The sequence below is a fragment of the Jaculus jaculus genome, chromosome 6, assembly GCF_020740685.1.
Source record: "Jaculus jaculus isolate mJacJac1 chromosome 6, mJacJac1.mat.Y.cur, whole genome shotgun sequence".
NCBI lineage: Eukaryota > Metazoa > Chordata > Mammalia > Rodentia > Dipodidae > Jaculus > Jaculus jaculus.
This window is the reverse complement of record NC_059107.1, coordinates 120,009,009-120,029,000: the sequence shown is the minus strand read 5'-3', so window position 1 is coordinate 120,029,000 and position 19,992 is coordinate 120,009,009. Positions and strand designations below refer to the sequence as shown.

The window sequence follows — 19,992 nt, the reverse complement described above, 5'->3', positions numbered from 1 at the left end:
TGTCATTGGCCTGGAGCTCACCAAGCTCACTGAGCCAACTTTCTAGCCCCAACTTAAGACAATTTTTGCTTTTCAAGATAGGGTCTCACTGTAGCCCAGACTGACCTGGAACTCACTCTGTAGTCCCAAGCTGGCCTTGAACTCACAACCATCTTCGTACCTCCTGAGTGCTGGGATTAAATGCATATACCACCATGCCCAGCTCCAACTTTGACATTTTTATAGAGTTGTAAAGGAGGAGGAGACCAGCTACATTGGGCTGGCCAGCAAACTCCAAGGATCTAACTTTACCTTTACCTTTCCAGTGTTGAAATAACAAGTGTATGCTACCATGCCCAGCTTTTTTTTTCTTTTGAGAACTTTAAACTATGAATATCTTGCAAATTGGTCATATTCCCATAGGGACACACACACACACACACCCTTCTGTTCCCTTGCCTCCATCCCCTGTCCATGGGGGGTCCCTCCTCAATGGGGTTATCCATAATCACTGTGGGGTCATAATACACAAATTAGTCCTTGTGGGGGTGAGCATGCTTCAGGGCACACCTTCCCACCCTATGGTTCTTACAGTTTTTCTGTCTCTTCTTCAATGCCCTCTTAACCTTAGAGGGCTTTTTTATTTTTTTTAAATCTTCTTTAGTGTTGAGCTCTTGGCAGCCTCTAATTTTCTGTTCTGATGAGTTCTGTGTCTCAACAATGTGTACTGCCATATATCTTTTCGATGGAAGTTCCCGGACTAGCTGTGAAAGTGACACTCATGTAACTGCTACTTTCTCCTGAGCCCTGGCAGTAGTGATAAAGATGACTCATCTTGTGCTAGGAAGCTGGCTTTCGTTTCCTGTCAGAGTCTCATCCGCATTCATTGCCATTTGTAAAAAGCAGTTTCCCTAGCCAAGATTGAGAACATGGATTCAAAGGGATGCATGTAGACGTTTAGATGACTTTTGACACAGACTCAATTGTGGGGGTTCAACTCATGTCCTTATGCTTGCAAGGCAAAAAGTTTGCTGACTGAGCCATCTATCTAGTCTGAAGACTTTAACATTTTATTTATTTTTGAATTTATTTATGTATTTAAGAGAGAAAGAGAGAGTGTGTGTGAGGATAGGTATGCCATGGTCTCTTGCAGCTGTAAATGAACCCCAGATGCATACACCTCTTTATGCATATGCTTTACATAAGTACTGGGAAATTGAACTCAGGCTGTCAGGCATTTGCATGCAAGTGCCTTTAACCATTGAGCCAACTTTCTAGCCCCAACTTGGACAATGTTTGCTTTTCAAGATAGGGTCTCACTGTAGCCCAGACTGATATGGAACTCACAACTATTCTCCTGTCTCCTGAGTGGTGGGATTAAATGCATATACCACCATGCCCAGCTCCAACTTTGACATTTTTAAAGAGTTGTAAAGGAGGAGGAGACCAGGCTGGAGAGATGGCTTAGCAGTTAAGGTGCTTGCCTATAAAGCCTAAGAACCCATGTTCAGTTCCTCATAACTCACATAAGCCACATGCACATGGTATGGCACCTATGTCTGGAGTTCATTTGCAGTGGCTGGAGGCCCTGATGCACCCATTCACTTTCTGTCTCTCCTTCTAATAAATTAATAAAATGTTTTTTTAAAGGAGGAAAACAGCAAAAGGGATAATAGTAGAATAAGAGGAGAACATATGTCAGAGACCCTAGGAACTAAAGTAGGGTGTATTAACAGGGAAATTCTAATCAATCATTGTTCAGTCCTGTCAGATCCTCTAGTTTCAAGGAAAGCCCCAAGTCCATATTGTTGTGTAGTTTTTCTATTTTTTTTTTTGCTTATTTTTATTTATTTATTTGAGAGTGATAGAGAGGAAAAAAGGGTACCCCAGGGCTTCCAGCCACTGCAAACAAACTCCAGATGTGTGCACCCCCTTGCACATCTGGCTTACATGGGTCCTGGGAAATCAAGCCTCGAACTGGGGTCCTTAGGCTTCACAGGCAAGTGCTTAATCGTTAAGCCATCTCTCCAGCCCTGTTGTGTAGTTTTTCTTTTTTAAAATATGGAAGTTTCAAAATATTTTTTTGGAATTTGCTGTGTTGGGGATAGAACCTAGGGCCTTATGCATGTCTGGCAAATATTCTACCACTGAGGTGTTAACGCATTTAGCCCCAAACCATTCTTTTTTTTCCTTAAGAGGACCAAAATCTGTGTCATTTGGCTGCATTTTATGACCTCTGTTTTATATACTGAATTTCATCTATTATCTATGTAGTTTCATTATTATTTTATTTATATAAAGCTTTTTAGAATGATGTATTGCTAAAATATATGCTTCTAATTATAAAATATCTCCTTGATTTTTCTACAAAGCTAAGCCCTTGTTTAAAAAATTCACTTGAGGGGACTGGGAAAATGGCTTAGCGGTTATGGCATTTGCCTGCGAAGCCTAAGGACTTGGGTTCGATTCCCCAGGACCCACATAAGCCATATGCACAGGGGGCACATGTGGCTAGAGGCCCTGAAGTGCCCATTCTCTCTTTCTATCTGTCTCTTTCTGTCTCATAAATAAATAAATAAAATATTTTAAAAATTCACTTGAAAAATAACTGCCTTCATTGGTTATCAAATACTTTATTGGACATTAATCATTTGCCTTCTGACTAGGAATGCCTTCATATCTTTAAGACTTGAATGTGCTTACAACACTCCATTCTTCTTTCTGAGATTCTGTTCTGCTCTGAACTTCACATAGTATGCTAGCTTGACACGATAATCTGTAAACGTGAACAGACAACTAACGGTCACCAGACACTCGAGGAAGACAGATAGCACAAAGGAGATGGGTCAAGACAGGAATCAAAATGACTTCAAAAGAAACAGGATTTCCTGGACAAAGAATGCTGAAAATGGCCACTCAAAAGAAAACTTGTTAGAAAGAGTCAAAAGAAGACTCCAAGTACAAAACAGTAGAGGAATGTGTAAGTAGAGAATAAGAAAAGAGCTTAATAACAGTTAAAGACAGGGCTTGAGAGAGGGCTTAGCCATTAAGGTGCTTGCCTACAAAGCCAAAGGATCCAGGTTTGATTCCCCAGGACCCACATAAGCCAGATACACAAGGGGCACATGTGTCCAGAGTTCATGTGCAGTGGGTGGAGGCCTGGCATGCCCATTCTGTCTTTCTCTGTGTGCCTCTGTCTCACTGTCAAATAAATTAATTAATTGAAAAATTAAATACAACAAATTCAGTGGACTTGCTGAAGAATAAATTGGGCTGAAGTTGGTAAATTGATCATATTGATGCATTGATGACCTGAGGAATAAAGTTGGTAAACTGGTATATAGCAAACAGAAATGCAAACAAATGAGTTGGGAAATAATACATTGAAATCAAGAAACATTGCTTTGCCTACCAAAAATTCTAGCAGAAGACAGGTGTGCTGCTGTACGTCTGTAAACCAGCACTCTGGAGACTGAAGCAGGAGGATCACCATGAGTTACAGCGCAGCATGAACTACATAGTCTGTGTTGGTCGAAAAATAAATGGAAAGGAAAGAAGGAAAAACCCATACATTAGTAGAAAGAATTTACCAAAGAAGCTGCAGAGCTTCCTTGAACTGGGGAAATAAAAGTCTTCAGATTGAAAAGAACTCTGAGAGCCAACAGGATTAATCCAGGTGCACCACACCTAAACAAATCCCTGTGATTTCATAACTAAACTCTTGAACTTCCCAAATGTAGGCATGTGGGTAGAAGAGTAATAAAGCATTTGGTATTTTTTCTTTACTTAAGAGAGTAGGTATAATTGCCCCTTTTCTTTTTTGAGTGGCTTTTCAATAGGCTAGCGAAAAGAGATAGATCATCAGACTGATACAGTAGTGTGTGTGTGTGTGTGTGTGTGTGTGTGTAGAACATTTTCATAAAAATATGTATTATATGTTGAATATATTTCTTCTTCTCCTTTTTATTCCTTTGCTTCTTTTTCATCCCCTTTGTTCCCTAAGGCAGTTTGCTTGTACTTGTGTGTCATGTATTCGTACATGATTTTATCTATATAAAGTGTAGGAATCACAGTTGAGCATATATGTGATATTTAATAATACTTTGTTGATCTTTTTTTGTTTATTTGTTTTTTCGAGTTAAGGTCTCACTCTAGCCCAGGCTGACCTGGAATTCACTCTGTAGTCCCAGGCTGGCCTCAAAACTCACAGTGATTCTCCTACCTCTGCCTCCCAAGTGCTGAGATTAAAAGTATGTTCCATCATGACCAGCTAATAATCATTTTTTGACAAAGTTTTTTTTATACTCCTTTTGTGGGGGGTTAAAATTATACTTTTATTTTATTAAATATTTTACTCATTTTTATTTATTTGAGAGCGACAGAGAAAGAGGCAGATAGAGAATGGGTGCACCAGGGCCTCCAGCCACTGCAAATGAACTCCAGACGCTTGTGCCCCCTTGTGCATCAGGCCAATGTGGGTCCTGGGAAATCGAGCCTTGAACCAGGGTCCCTAGCCTTCACAGGCAAGTGCCCAACTGCTAAGCCATCTCTCCAGCCCTTATTTAAATTTTTGTTTTTGATTTTTTTTGAGGTAGGGTCTCACTCTGACCCAGGTTGACCTGGAATTCACTATGTAGTCTCAAGATGGCCTCGTGTCGTGATCTCGGCGATCCTCCTACCTCTGCCTCCCGAGTGCTGGGATTAAAAATGTGCACCACCACGCCCAACAAATTCTGTCTATTTTAAAAAGACCACTTATTTATTATGTGTTTTTTTGAGGTAGGGTCTCACTCTAGCTCAGGCTGATCTGGAAGTCACTATATTATCTCAGGGTGGCCTCGAACTCATGGCGATCCTCCTACCTCTGCCTCCCAAGTGTTGGGATTAAAGGCATGTGCCACCACGCCCAGCAAGACCACTTATTTTGCAACAGCAGCCTTCCATGCTATCCACTTTCCTTTAAGTACTTTTGCTAAGCTCCAACCTTACTTGGTTCAAATGTCTTCTTTAGTACTTGTATAGAAATTGCTATTCCCATTTATCTCTCTTCTGTTAAATTTCTTTGTGAGACAGTAAAAGTTGTTAAACAGTGCCAGGCCATCTCCTTTTTCAGTGCACATGTTGTTCTTGGCACTGTGCTGTGTTGACATCTTCTGGTAATGTCTTGTACACATAATACATCTTACAGGAACTAAGGGGAAAATGGCTTAAACAAAACAAAGGAAATAGCCAGACTATTGAGTAGGAGTAATGCTGATGCTGACCTTTTTAAAATTTTTAATTATTGTCCCCAAATGAAAGATATGTTCTGATTTCCTACCCTGCAAATGTTTTAACAATCAACAAGTTGAGGTTGAGAGGTGGCAACTCTGTTGAGGTGAGTTACATAAGCCTGAGTAATTCTGAAATCTACCATTTTACCCTCTCCAAGGTGATCCACTTAGCTTCCTGGCTTTAAATGTTCTCATTTGCCAATACTGAGATTTTTATCTCTAGTTTAGGACTGCTTTCTGAAATTATAGAGTGTACATCTTAAACTTACTCCCCAAACTTAACTTTTAGCCTATGTTCTCTCTCCCTTCAAAGAAAAAGAATCACTGGTCCAGCAGGTCTTTCTCATCTCATTTGAGGACCTGTCCTTCCAGTCATTCAAAACAAAAATCTTGGTCATCCTAATTCCTTTCTTTCATACTAAATAGTCCATCCTTCATAAAGTCCTATTGCAGAGTCGGGCATGGTGGTGCACGCCTTTAATCCCAGGTGAGTCAAGGCCTCCCTGAGACTACATAGTGAATTCCAGGTCAGCCTGGGCTAGAGCGAGACCCTACCTTGTAACCAAAATAAATAAATAGTCTTACTGCTTCTGTTTCTGCTTCTGTTTTGTTTTTTTTTTTTTTCTTTTTGGCATGTGTAATATATATGGTGTGTGTGATTTGTGTACATATGGTGTATACACATGCTTGTCCTGTATACACATGTGCAGAGGCTAGAGGAGAACATTGGGTGTAGTCTCGACTCTCTTCCACCTGGTTCTTTGAGAAGGAATTTGACTTGGAGCTGTTTTCCCCCAACCCCTGAGTCAGAGTGGCTGACCTTGAGCCCCAGCTACCTTTGGTCTCTGCCCACCACAGGCACCACAGGACAGATTACAGGCATGCATGGCTATGCCCAGCTTTCTACTAGTGATCATGCTTGTATGGCAAGCGCTCTCATCACTGAGCCATTCCCCTAGCCCCTTGTTGCTCCTATTAGTACAAGCATGGAACATTCTCCTGCTGCTTGGTGGTGTGTTTTAATGATGCTTATCCTCTCACTTATGGACCATTACAGTACCTTTGAACTGAACTTCCAGTTTTCTACCCTTTGCCTGTTACAGTTATTGTCAATTCTGAGATAAACCTTATAGATCCAAGTCATATCATGTTATTTCTTGCCGTAACACTCTAGTTAGTGACTCTTTGAATTATGTAGAGTTTTTTAAAAAAGACTTAACATCCACAGTGGCCTCTAAGATAAAATATAATCTCTTATTTTGACTTCTTATCTCTATGATCACCTCTTCTACTCTTGTATGTTCTAGAAACACTTCTCTTCTGCTATTCTACAAACGCAAAGTTGTATTTTGGCCTTAGGACTGTTCATTAGCAATATTGTTTTATCTGAAAACTCTTCCTTCAGATATCTACGTGACTAATTTCCTATTTGAAATTATTGGTCAGATGTATGCTCTGGCTTTGTATGTTTTCTTTTTCCCCATGTCACCTGCTACTATTTAACTTACTTACTATATTCCCTCCATCCCCTTCCCCTTTCTCCCCCTTCCCCTTCCACTCCTTTCCCTTCCCTTCCCTTTCCCTACCTTCCCTTCCTCTCTGCTCTCCTCCCCAAGCAGAGAATATGAATGGGTGCACTAGGGCCTCCAGCCTCTACAAACTCCAGGCATATGTGCTGATTTGTTCATCTGGCTTTATGGGTATTTGGGAATCAAATCTGGGTCACTAGGCTTTGCAAGCAAGTAACTTAACTGCTGAGCCTTCTCTCCAGCCCCTATATTAACTTTTGTCTTCCCATTCTAGAATATAAGCCATGAGAGAGAGCAGGGTTTTTTTTTTTTTCTTATTGATGTAGTTGGAGCACCAAATATATAATGGCTCAAAATAAATGAAAATAGGTTACATTTGTTTAAAAGGGAAGCTTCTTGGTGCTAAGAAGATGGCTTAGCTAGTACAGTACTTGCCATGAAAGCATGAGGACCTAAACTGACTCTCCAGAATGCCCTTGATAATTAAAAATAATAATACCAGGCATGGTAGAACATGTTCCTGGGAATTGAAGATAAAAGAATCCCTGGAGGTCACTTACCAGCCAGTCTGGCCTACTTGGTGAATTGCAGGCCAGTGAGAGACCTTATCTTAATAGAGAGAGATGGCGTTCATGAGGAACTGGACCCCCCCCCCCCATGCAGACACAAAAGTAGAATATTCTACTTTTGTCTTTAATACTGGAAATAGTTAGAATGTCATGTCTCTGCATTCATATACTATAACGTCCATAGTATTATTGCATAGGCATAAGTAAGTTTTGCATCACTCGATGTTTTAGATAATTTTTTTATTTTTCGAGGTAGGGTCTCACTAGTCCAGGCTGACCTGGAATTCACTATGTAGTCTCAGGGTGGCCTTGAACTCATGGTGATCCTCCTACCTCTGCCTCCCAAGTGCTGGGATTAAAGGTGGTGTGCGTCACCACGCCCAGCTAGATAATAATTTTCTTTATATACCTAAATTGACAGTATTGATTCAGTACAACAAAATGATTAAATATCTTCCTGAGACTGATACTGAATAGACAGATCAATGAAACAGTTTCTGTCCTTCAAGAGAATTAGCTCTAGAGCACAAATAATTCCATGTATTGTCATATATGATTTTGAAAAGTCATCATGGCTTCTTGGGCTAGTCATACTAATTATATAAAAGAAACTAAGTCAGGCATGGTGGCTCATGCCTTTAATCCCAGCACTTGGTGGCCAATGTAGGAAGATCGCCCTAAGTTGGAGGCCAGCCTGGGCTAGCATGAGACCCTACCTCCAATAAACAAAAATGAAACAAATGCTAGCCCTCCTTGAAAGACCAATTTGTTTTCCCCAACATTTATACTTAAGTGAAACGTTTTATACTTATAGACAAAAAAATGTTTTTTGAATTCCTAAAAGTAAAAGTCTACTACTTTGTTGGTTTAGATTTTGGTAGCCAGTGTTTTAAGAAGTTATTTGATGCCATGTTAGTTCAGGTTGGAAGTGTTATTAGTTAAAAGTAGAAACTAAAGACATGTGATGAAAACATTCTTCTACTACTTTTCCAAATGAAAATGTATATAAAGGCAATACATATTTATGTCAAGAATTTTCAAATGCAGAAACAGTATCTTATATAACATTCTGGCCTCTTCCACCTAACATACTGTCTTCTTTGACTTGGCATATACAGAACTATCTCACTTATTAGAATTGTTGCATGATATCCATTGTATATGATATAATTTAAGGATGTTCCTAGCGATTGTCATTAGGATTGTTTTTATTTTTTCTTCTGCAAATCTATTTTTTCATTGGGTGTGTTCATTTGTATATCTATGTTGAAATTCATATTCTTGAAATTACTGGATGAAAGTATTTGTATTAAAAAGTTCTCAAGAAAGTTGTCCAAAGTTATATTCTTATCATGGCCAAGAATTGTGTCACATGCCTATAATCCCAACACTCATTGCTCTGAGTCAGGAAGATCATGAAGCTGTGTCTCTAAAAAACAAAAACAAAACTCACCACCCTTCCAAAACTCTTTTCTTACCACAAAGGGTTATGAGAATATCTCCATATTGGATGTTAACATAGATTTTTAGTTTTCATATGTGGTAATGAAAACATATATTTCATTAACTATGAATTGAGTACTAGAAGACAAGTTTAATCTTGGTTTTAGATATTGCTCTTTATTTGTAATATTTTTCATTTTCATTTTTCACTTTAGAATTTTCAAACCTATGTCAGTTTTTTTTTTTTTTTTTTTACTGTTGGATTTCCCAGTGTAACTCTAGCTTATTTTTCACAATTTTACATCAGTCCTAATACATCTGAGTTTTCTTTTCCTCCTAGGGTTTCCAGACTTGTAGGATGGCTAAGCATTAATGGAAAGAGAATCATAAACGTATCTTCTTCAATTATGGAGGCAGGCTTAGCAGATGGAGAACCTGACCGAAGTTTGGTGAGTAGTCCAAATACAGCATAAGGAATTATTATCTGCAGTGGTAGAGTGTTTGCTGTAAGCCATGATATTTTTTTTTCTCTCTCCCTCTCTTTTTAAGTTTTTATTTATTTATTTATTTGAGAGAGAAAGAGAGAGAATGGGCATACCAAGGCCTCCAGCCACTGCAACAAACTCCAGATGTATGTGCCCCCTTGTGCATCTGGTAAAATGGGTCCTGGAGAGGTGAACTGGGATCATTTGGCTTTGCAGGCAAACACATTAACTGCTAAGCCATCTCTCCAGCCCTAAGCCATGATTTTATTCCTTAAGTGTAAATAAAGAAAAATTTAAAATATATTGTAAAAACATTTTAATTCTTTTATTGATAAGCAAATTATAGATAAAGATTGTTGGAGCACAGCCCTGTCAAATTTCTAATATTTCTCCTCTATACCCTCCTTCTAGTCTGTGTTCCTTCACAGCCATGTTGTGTCAGATGTACTGAAGTAATGGTTTGTGTTTTTTTCTTCCAAACTTTTTGGCTTCCATGAAATTGAGAGAATGTTGACAGTTAAGGAAATTAAATGCTCCCAAATCACATGCAACTTTGTGTAAGAATTTGAACATTTAGAAAGTATTACTTTCTGTTACTGAATTACATTCTGAAATTATATATGGGTAGCAGGTAAGGTATCCATTATGTAATAATTAAAAATATTCCCATCTAGGGTAGATAACTTATTGTATAAGGAAGGGTTTTCTTTTAAGATAATTTATTTTCAATTCTCTCTCTCTTTTTTATTTTTTTGTTTTGTTTTTCAAGGTAGGGTCTTGCTCTAGCCCAAGCTAACCTGGAATTCACTATGTAGCCTTAGGCTGGCCTTGAACTCACAGCCATTCTCCTACTTCAGCTTCCCAAGTACTGGGATTAAAGGTGTACACTGCCTGCCCAGCAAGTCTCTTACATTTTGAGTGAAAGCATTAGATAATGATCTATAGAAACTATGCGAGGAATGTTTCTGTTACTTAAAATAAGGGTGCTCTCAGTACATTGTAGTAAGCTGGTAGCTTGCTTGTTTTGTTTTGTTTTGATTTGTATTGAGGCAGGTGTCACTCTGGTCCTGACTGACCTGTAACTCACTTTGTAGTCCAGGCTGGCTTGTTGCTTCTACTCTATCAGGCTCCCAAGTGTCAGAATTATAGGCATGTGCCACCATTCCAGGCTTTTTAAGATGGTAAATGATAGAGGGGTGTGTGTGTGTGTGTGTGTGTGTGTAGAAGATAAGAGAACATGGTGCTTTGCCATTGGACTAAAGCATAAGCTTGAGTATTTTGACAAAATTCCTTGTGGAAACAAGGTAGGAGGCCAACTTTCTATCTTCATTTTGCTGTGGAAATTAGAGTTACTATTTTATTCAAGTGTTTGTAAAATTTAATTTAGAAGATGTTCTTTGTTCAGGTCCCATGTACGAACAGTGTAATGATTAATAGTAGCATGCAATTTTTGCTGACTTGTCTTAGCTTCCTTCCAGCCTTTCTAAAATTTCTATTTCAGATTTGTTTTGATTGCTTAAATATTCTGAAAAAAGTTAAACTTTAAGGTGATCATTTGTTAATAAAGATTAAATGCGCACTCGTAAGGTTATTGTCAAGATGGCTACAACTGAAAACTGATGGTAGGCTAATTTATTTCTATCATTATTTCAGAAAAAAATCAGTAAACCTTGTGTTTAGAATATTATATTTACTGTGACAGCATTTTAAAGCTCCTTGTTCTTAAGTTGAAATGTTTTTGATATCCCTGTTGTTAATAAAAATGTAATTGGGCTAAGATTGTACTTCATTGATTAATGGTTGCCTAACATGCATGAGACTTTAAGTTTGATTACTGGTGTTAAAAAAAACTAACAATGAAATCAGGTGCTATTTTTTAGTGTATACATTATTAAACTATCATAACAGCCACTGAAAATAGATACATGTTTGTCCTCATTTTTATTGACAGGGAATCAGGTTCAGGCAAGATAATCATCTCCCAACATAAGGGGTGGGTCTGCAATTATCTTCGAGATTTCAGAATACTTTACCCCTATGATGTTGATAGCATAGCTCTCTTTCTAAATGGAATTTGTTTATTTGTTTGAAGTAGGGTCTCACTCTAGCTGACCTGGAATTCACTATGTAGTCTCAGGGTGGCCTTGAACTCACAGGGATCCTCCTATCTTTGCTCCCCAGTGCTGGGATTAAAGGCATGCACCACCACACCCGGCTCTAAATGGAATCTTTTAAAATCCATTGTTCTGTTTTAAAGTAGATGTCCAAGTCATAGTGTTAAATTCTGTATCAGAATTCTTGGTCTGTTTTTATGAGCCTTCAGGGTTTTTCCTTTTAATTTTTATTCTGAATTCTGTTGATTGAAAGTTAGATTAAGCAAAGTTGCTTAAAAAAGTAATGAAAACAAGTTTTGTCTTGTTTATTGAGCTTTTTTCTATAAAGTATTATGGCTTATTTTAGAAAGATAATACTCGTAATTTTGGTATAAACTACAGAGATAGTGTTTATTTGAAACTAGTGTTGTGGTTCACTTTTGAGTTAACTATTTATAATGTATCACCTTTGGACTGTATGGCCTGGGCTAGTTACTGGCTAGATCTGGAAAAGGTGGGTAAGAACATGGGCTCTGTAAGACATCTAGCTATGCGCTTGCATCTGAGCTGAGCAGAGCATGTGGTATGCTTATATACCAACATAAGGGAAGCTGAGGCACCAGGGTCTTTAGTTAGAAGCTTGAGCTATGTGGTGATTCTGCTTAAATTAAAAAAGAAAGAAAAACTGAGCTCTGCCACTTAGCATGTGATTTGAATAATTAATGAAAACCTACAGCTTTTCAGTTTCCATAATTGATAACAATTCCATGAAGATAATTGTGGCATACATTTCCCAGGGTGGTTTTGAATATTAATTGGCAATAAATCTTTAAATTGCTGATTATAACACTGAACACATTATAAGCATCCATTAAACATACTGTTATTTTTAGTATGGCAATTTCTTTTAAGCCTTCCTTCCAAAAAAATTAATAAGAGAAGTCAGGAAAGCCTGTCGAAGTTGGTTGCTCTGTACTGGAGTAGCTGGGAAAGTTTCTTAGGAGAACATGAACTTTGAATACCTCAAGTAAATGGGATTCATAGGACTGAAAATGAGCAAGGAGAAAATTGCAGGGTAGAATAGTAGGAAGCAAGGCTTAATAGGAAATTAGTTGCTTAAAGTTGAGGCTAAAATAAGTATAAAAAATTAATAGGTAAGGTGGAAGGGCTTGTATTTATAGGAAAACTGACTAACATGGGAGACCAATATTATGAACTGCATTGACTGAGAAAACAAGGAATTTTGGACTTGGTTGTGAAAATAAGTCCTTGAATATCGTCATGTGAATAAGGAGAATGAATCTGGAATCAGGATATGAAATGATTTGAAGAAAACTGTTTATGTAATCTTGGTGTGAAGTCATAAAAATTTGGACTAACTTTTAGTGGCATTTATTCAGGTTTTTTTTTTTTTTAATTTATTTGATATAGACGGAGGGAGGGAGAGAGAGAGAAAGAATGGACACACCAGGGCCTTCAGCCACTGCAAATGAACTCCAAATACATGTGCCACCTTGTGTGTCTGGCTTACATAGGTACTGGGGAATTGAGCCTAGAACTGGGGTCCTTAGGCTTCACAGGCAAGCACTTAACTACTAAGCCATCTCCAACCCTATTCAGGTTTTCCTTAAAAAGATGATTTAAAAACTTCATTACCATGGGATATATTTTGTAATCATGGAAAATGTTAATAAAAATTAAAAAAAAACTTCATTTGCTCATTGGTTGCCCTACTTGTGCATACTGTTTTTGTTAACTTTAGGTGATAGGTACTCAAAAGGGCAAGTTGGATTTGTGTTTCTGTATTGGTGCTTGCATAATGTAAATAACAAGTATACATTTAATAGTTTTAGTTGGACATGGTGGTACACACCTGTATTCTAGCTCTTGGGAAGTGAGGTAGGAGGATCTGCAGTTAAAAGTCAGTTTCTGGCTGGAGAGATGGCTTAGCAGTTAAGTACTTGCCTGTGAAGCCTAAGGACCCTGGTTCAAGGCTTGATTCTCCAGGACCCACGTTAGCCAGATGCACAAGGGGGCACACGCGTCTGGAGTTCATTTGCAGTGGCTGGAAGCCCTGGTATGCCCATTCTCACTCTCTCTCTCTATCTGCCTCTTTCTCTCTCTGTCACTCTCAAATAAATAAAAATGAACAAAAAAATAAAAAAAAAGTCAGTTTCAGCTATAAAGTATATATGGCCTTAAATTTACTATGTAGCTGAAGATAATCTTAAACTTTTAATTAATTTGTTTATTTATATATGAGAGAGGCAGATAGAGAGAATTGGTGTTCCAGGGCATTTAGTCACTGCAAACAAACTCCAAATGCATGTACCACCTTGTGTATCTGGCTTATGTGGGTACTGAGGAATCGAACCTGGGTCCTTAAGCTTCACAAGCAAGCTCCTTAACCACTAAGCCATCTCTCTAGCCTGATAATCTTAAACTTTTGATCCATCTGTCAGTATCTCCTACATGCTAGAACGTGGCATGTACCATAAGGCCTAGCTCTTGCTAGTTTTGGTGGGCTGTCAGAGCCTAACAAAAACCAAATCATTGAAGAGATTTTTGAAAAGAGTTTAAGAATCTTACCACAATACACATTTTAGAGGCTCTCTGTGGCATTGGTACTGAAGATAAATTGCTGAGGTACAAAAAGTTCACTAAATAAAAGCAGTAATGTTGAACATGGGAAGTAGAGGATAAGCATGAGACTCGGAGTGTGTAGGATATTTATGATCTTATCCTAGGCTTACCTAGTTATGGGGGGTGAAGGACACATGTATGGATTGCACATGTCATTGCTGGGAGCAAATGCCTGACCAGGGCAATGCATAAAATGAAAAGGGTTTAATTTGGCTTGTGGCTCAAGCAAAGTTTTATCACAGTTGGGAAGACATGGCAGGAGCTGGAAGCTGGCATCACACTGTAGCACAGGAAGGGGAGGGAAGAAGGGAGAGAACTGGATGTTGTGTCTGGTTATAATACCTCAAGGCCCACCCCAGTGATACACATTCCCCAGCAAAGGTCCACCTCCTAAACGTTTCTCAGCCTTCTCAAACAGGACCATCAGCTGGGATGAAGCACTCACACACACGGGCCTGTAGGAAACATTTTACATTCAAACTCCTGCAGCATGAATATGTATGGGAGCACTGTGGTACCGCATGCATGTGGAGGCTAGAGGGTGGTATCAAATGTCTTTCTTGATCCCCACTATCTACTGAGCAAGTGCCTCTCACCTGAACCCCAGAACTCACCAGTTCTTCTCGTCTAGCTAGCAAGTTAGGATCCTGTCTCTGCCTCCCTACCACTGGCATTAGAGAGAGGGAACTATGCCCAGCTGGCATTTATTTATGTGGGTGCTGTAGATCTGAACTCAAGTTCTGTTGCTTGCTTGGCGAAGAATTTATCCACTGAGCTATTTCCCCAGCCAAAGATACACATTTTTTTTGATTGATTGATTGATATGTGTGTGTGTGTGCACATGTGCGTGAGAGAGAGAGAGAATGAATGAATGAATGAGGGCACGTCAGGGCCTCTATGTACTGCAAACAAACTCCAGATGCAAGAGCTACCATGTGCATGTGGCATATATGGGTTCTGGGATTTGAACCTCAGTCCTTAGGCTTCATAGGCAAGCTCTACCCCCCACCCCCGCCTCCAGGTTGGTCTTGCGCTAGCCCAAGCTGACATGGAATTCATTATATAGTATCACAGTGGCCTCAAACTCACAGTGATCTTCCTGCCTCTGCCCCTCAAGTGCTGGGATTAAAGGCGTACACCATCATATCTGGCCAAAGTGTAAATTTTCTTTTCTTTAAGTTTTTGAGGTAGGGTTTTGCTCTAGCCCAGGCTGACTGGAATTCATTATGTAGTCTCAGGGTGGCCTTGAACTCATGGCAGTTCTGGCTCCCAAGTACTGAGATTAAAGGCGTGTGCCACCATGCCCAGCTAAGGTGTACTTTTTTGTTTGTTTTGTTTTTTGTTTTTTCAAAGTAGGGTTTCACTCTATCTCAGGCTGACCTGGAATTCACTATGTAGTCTTAAGGTGGCCTCGAACTCATGGCAGTCTTCCTACCTCTGCCTCCCAAGTGCTGGGAATAAAGGCGTGCACCACCATGCTTGGCTCTAAGATGTACTTTTTTAAAAAAACTTTTCATTAATTTATTTGGAGAGAGAGAGAGAGAGATAGAAGAGAGAACAGACAGAGAATGGACATGCCAGGGCCTCTGGCCTCTGCAAACAAACTCCAGATGCATGTGCCACGTGTGCATCTGGCTTATGTGGGTCCTGGGGCATCGAACCTGAGTCCTCTGGCTTCACAGGCAAACACCTTAACCACTGAACCATTTCTCCAGGCCAGGTGTACATTTTAAATATATATATTTTATTTTTATTTATTTATTTATTTATTTGATAGAGAATGAGAGAGGAAGGGAGGGAGAGAGAGAGAGAGAATGGGTGCTCCAGAGCCTCCAGCCACTGCAAATGAACTCCAGACATGTTCACCCACTTGTGCATCTGGCTAACGTGGGTCCTGGGGAATTGAAGATGGGTCCTTTGGCTTTGAAGGCAAATGCCTTAACCTCTAAGTCATCCTTCCAGCCCCCAGGTATACATTTTTAACAAGGGTTTTCACTCTCAATGACTTGATTTCCTTTCTAGCATTATTTTATTTATTTATTTTTGAGGTAGGGTCTCACTCTAGCTAAGGCTGATCTGGAAATCACTCTGTGTCTCAGGGTAGCCTTGAACTCGTGGAAATCCTCTTACCTGTGCCTCCTGAATGCTGGGATTAAAGGCATGCGCCACCAAGCCTGGCTCCTTTCTAGCATTCTTTAAAAGTGAAAGTGTTTTTGAAAATATTTTATTTATTTATTTGAGAGGGGAGGGAGAGGCAGAGAGAAAGAGAGAATGGGCATGCCAGGGCCTCCAGCCACTGCAAATGAACTCCAGTCACATGTGCTCCCTTGTGCATCTGGCTTACATGGTCCTGGGGAATCAAACTGGGGTCCTTAGGCTTCACAGGTAAATGCCTTAACCACTAAACCATTTCCCCAGCCCCTAAAAGTGAATGGTTTTTGCTCGAGTTATGAATGCCTAGGTTTTTAATCTACTTGGTTTGATTAACTCAGTGACATGGTAAGTGTTTGATGGCCATATTGCTTCTTTGTTCCCCAGTAGGAGCTTACTCAAGTTGATTCTGGGTTCCTGACCAGAGCCTTAGCTTTCTTGGTCAACTTTGTCCTTCTCTGATAATACAGAACAGTCAGGATCATTTTATGCACTTCCTAGGAAACTGGTAATCAGTTTTCTCTGCAGAAACCTTGATTTCTTTCAGTTGGAAATGTTTCCTATAATACAGTCTGGGTTGGTCATTGTTTTTAGGCCCTTAGAGTAATTAACTTAGGAAAATGCACATGTGTGGTACTGGTATATTGAAAATTTTTGAAATAAAGAGGAAGGTTAGGGGAACTCATGTGGCATTGTTTTGATCACTTTAGTAGAATGAAATGCTAGTTCAGTTGTTGAGGTGTGAGGTTAAACATCTGAGAAATAGAAAGGAACATGCTATGGGAACCGTAATAGGAAACTGAATCATAGGAAATAATTGTTAAGCATGGTATTTGACTCGACTAAGACAACAAGTTTTCATTTAAAAGCACAAATTTTCCTAGAGATCATTGAAATGGCATTCCAGTGAAATTTAGACTAGGTATGTGTTCAAAGTTAATTTAGTAAAACATTGAGGTATTGGCAGATGAAGAGGGAATCAAGAAAGCAAAGTATGCATAATGAAATCCTATTCAGCTATCAAAAGAACAGTCTCATGTTATTTGCTGCAACTTGGATAGAGCTGGAGATCATTATGTTAGTGAAACAAGCCAGCAGAAGAATTCAACACCATAGAGAGGAACAATGGAATAGCAATCACTGAGAGATGGGGAAAAAGAGGGCAGAGGAGGGAAAGAAAAATTAACTGAGAGCTCAAAAGGCAGAGTGGAAGAATCATTCCTAGTTCCTTTTTAGCATTAGGATAACTCGGGCAAAAAAAAAATACAGTAAAGCAACTTTTGATATATTTCTGAATGACTAGAAGAGTTTGAACTTTACAATGCATATAAATGGTAACTGAAGAGCCGTAAATGCTTATTACCTTGATTTGATTGGTACACATTATTCACATGTACTGAATGGTATGCTCTCTCCCTCTCTCCCCCCCCCCCAACTCTCACACACACACTTCTTTTTTATGGAAAAGGAATTGCTTCCACTTCCTCCAAACAGAATTACAGACTAGTAAACAGCAGAGTGCTTTGTGTAATCCAGTCGTGGCTGGGATCCAGTTGGTAATTTCATGGGTCTCCATGTTCACTTGTCCCATTATCTGCTGCTGTATTTCTCTAGGTGTTGCTAACTCTACTTTATTGAATCAGGACATATTAAGATAAAGTGTTGTACTTACTAAGTAACTTTGCAGAGAGATTAGAATATGTGCTTCTCTAGCAATTGCATGTGCATCTATGGGATGCTGCAAGCGAATGGACAGGGTGTAGCATCAATACATCCAAGTCATGCACCACGTACCACACCACACATAATTATGCACACAAAACAGAATTATAGCATCAAGAGAACAAAAAAGTAAATGAGGGATTCATTAAGTATCTCATCACACTTTCTCCAGAGCTGTTGTTTTTCTTCTGATTTTGCTTTACCTGAAATGTCTACAGTTTGTATTTTCTGTTATTGTGTTACTCTTGTGTGGGAAGAGCAAAAAACTTATTTGCCCTGAAGTGTGTTAGCCCGTCAGTGGGCAATGTCGGATTTAAATATAGACACCCCAGTTGTATTTTTTTTTTAAGTTTTTGGGTGTTTTGGAGTAGGGTTTTGCTCTAGGCCAAGCTGACTTGGAATTCACTCTCCAGTCTGGTAACCTTAAACTTTTGATCCTTCTGCCAGTATCTCCTACATGCTAGAATATGGCCTGTACCACAATGCCTGGCTCTTGCTAGTTTTAGTTTTTGTCTCACGGTTGGCCTCGAACTCACAGTGGCTTGGATTAAAGGTGTGTGCCACCATGCCTGGCTCCAATTTTGCTTTTTCTTATAATTTCATGTAAAGACATAGGTATTGTGTATTGTAGCTGATCTGGATTATACCTAGCCTTGTAAGCATCCTTTTAAAGTTGTGTATTTACTACACAGTACCAGGTGTACTTAGAAGAACATGTGGTGTGTGATTAGTTTTTTCTGTAATTAGTTTTGACTTTTCTGTCTGGGTGAATATTTTTTCTTAAATTTTTATTTATTTGCAAGCAGAGAGATGGGGGGGGGTGGGAGAAGAGAGGAAATGAATATGCCAGGGCATTTTGCGACTGCAAACAAACTGTAGATGCAAGTGCTACTTTGTGTGTCTGGTTTTACATGGGAACTGGGGAATTGAATCCAGGTTGTCAGGCTTTGCAAGCAAGTGTCTTAAGTGCTGAACTTTATCTCCAGCCCATGGGGTGAATGTTTTGATGTTTAGGCACCTGTAGTTTCTGACACAAGAAGAGTGGCTATTAATACTCTTTATAAGCTGAGTGGTGTTACACACCTGCAGTCTCAGCATTCAAATAGTAGAAGCAGTTCAAGATCACCTTTGACCACATAGTGAGCTTGAAGAAATCCTGGTACACATGCGATCCTGTCTACAGACAAACAGCACAAACCCCTCAGACTTCCAGCTTCTAGTCTGCATGACTCTTCATGGAATCATATTAGGTTCTTTTTTTTTTTTTTTTTTTTTTTGAGGTAGGGTCCCACTGTAGCCTAGGCTGGCTTGGTTAGAAGGAAAGTCCTAAAACGTTCATTCTCATACTTTCTCCCGCCTTCTTTCCTTCCCTCTCAATCTTCTGCATGCTAGACAAGTGCCCCACCACTGAGCTATTGTCTCACCTATTTTTGTACATTTTGAGACATGACATGCTCACTAAATTGCCCAGGCTGACCTTGCATTTGTAATCCCTCTACTTTAGCCTCCCTAGTAAGACCTAGTCCACCAAATCTGTATCTAAGATTTGTATTCTAAGGAGAGTAGAGCCAGTGTAGGGCTTTCGTGGCTGGTGAGTATCTGTGGTCAACTGTTTGTGCTAGGGGCTGGAGGGGAGTGAGTGAAGGATCTTTCCAAGCTCTTCATCAGTAAGATAGAGGTACAGGTCAGTGTTGTGAGGAACATGTGTCCTGTGTGTTTCTTTTTCTTTTTTCTTTTCTTTTTCTTAAGGTAGAGTTTTCCTCTAGCCCAAGCTGACCTGGAACTCATTCTGTAGCTCCAGGCTAGCTTCGAATTCATGATGATTCTCCTACCTCAGCCTTCTGAGTGCTGGGATTTAAGCTATGCAAGTGTGGGCCACTGGGCCTGCTGAGTCACTTGAATTCTTAGTGCTGTCCTGTAGTCCTGTCTGAAAATCAATGGAGGTCATGACATTGCTGATGGAATGTCATGTTTTTATACTTATGAGACTAATGGGGACATTACTGTGAAGTACCTTCACTACTCAGGACTTACATGAGGAAGTCAGAGTTTGGGAAAGAAACTTCAGCTTGAACTTTGGCAATAGAATCAGCAACTTGGTCTTT

General features: G+C 39.4%; 1 protein-coding gene across 12 annotated transcripts in view; it reads left to right on the top strand.

Annotated features, from left to right (window-relative positions):
- Osbpl8 (oxysterol binding protein like 8) overlaps positions 1–19,992 on the top strand; it is a 229,757-nt gene that overhangs the window by 104,023 nt on the left and 105,742 nt on the right. For 7 of the 12 annotated variants that reach the window (XM_045151711.1, XM_045151710.1, XM_045151709.1 and 4 more), the window contains one exon: positions 9,134–9,242. In XM_045151711.1, the coding sequence (XP_045007646.1) occupies positions 9,134–9,242 (109 nt within the window). Of the gene's footprint in view, positions 1–9,132; positions 9,243–10,841; positions 10,901–19,992 lie in introns of those variants that run through there. The other 5 variants (XM_004650127.3, XM_045151718.1, XM_045151713.1 and 2 more) reach the window with 4 other exon arrangements.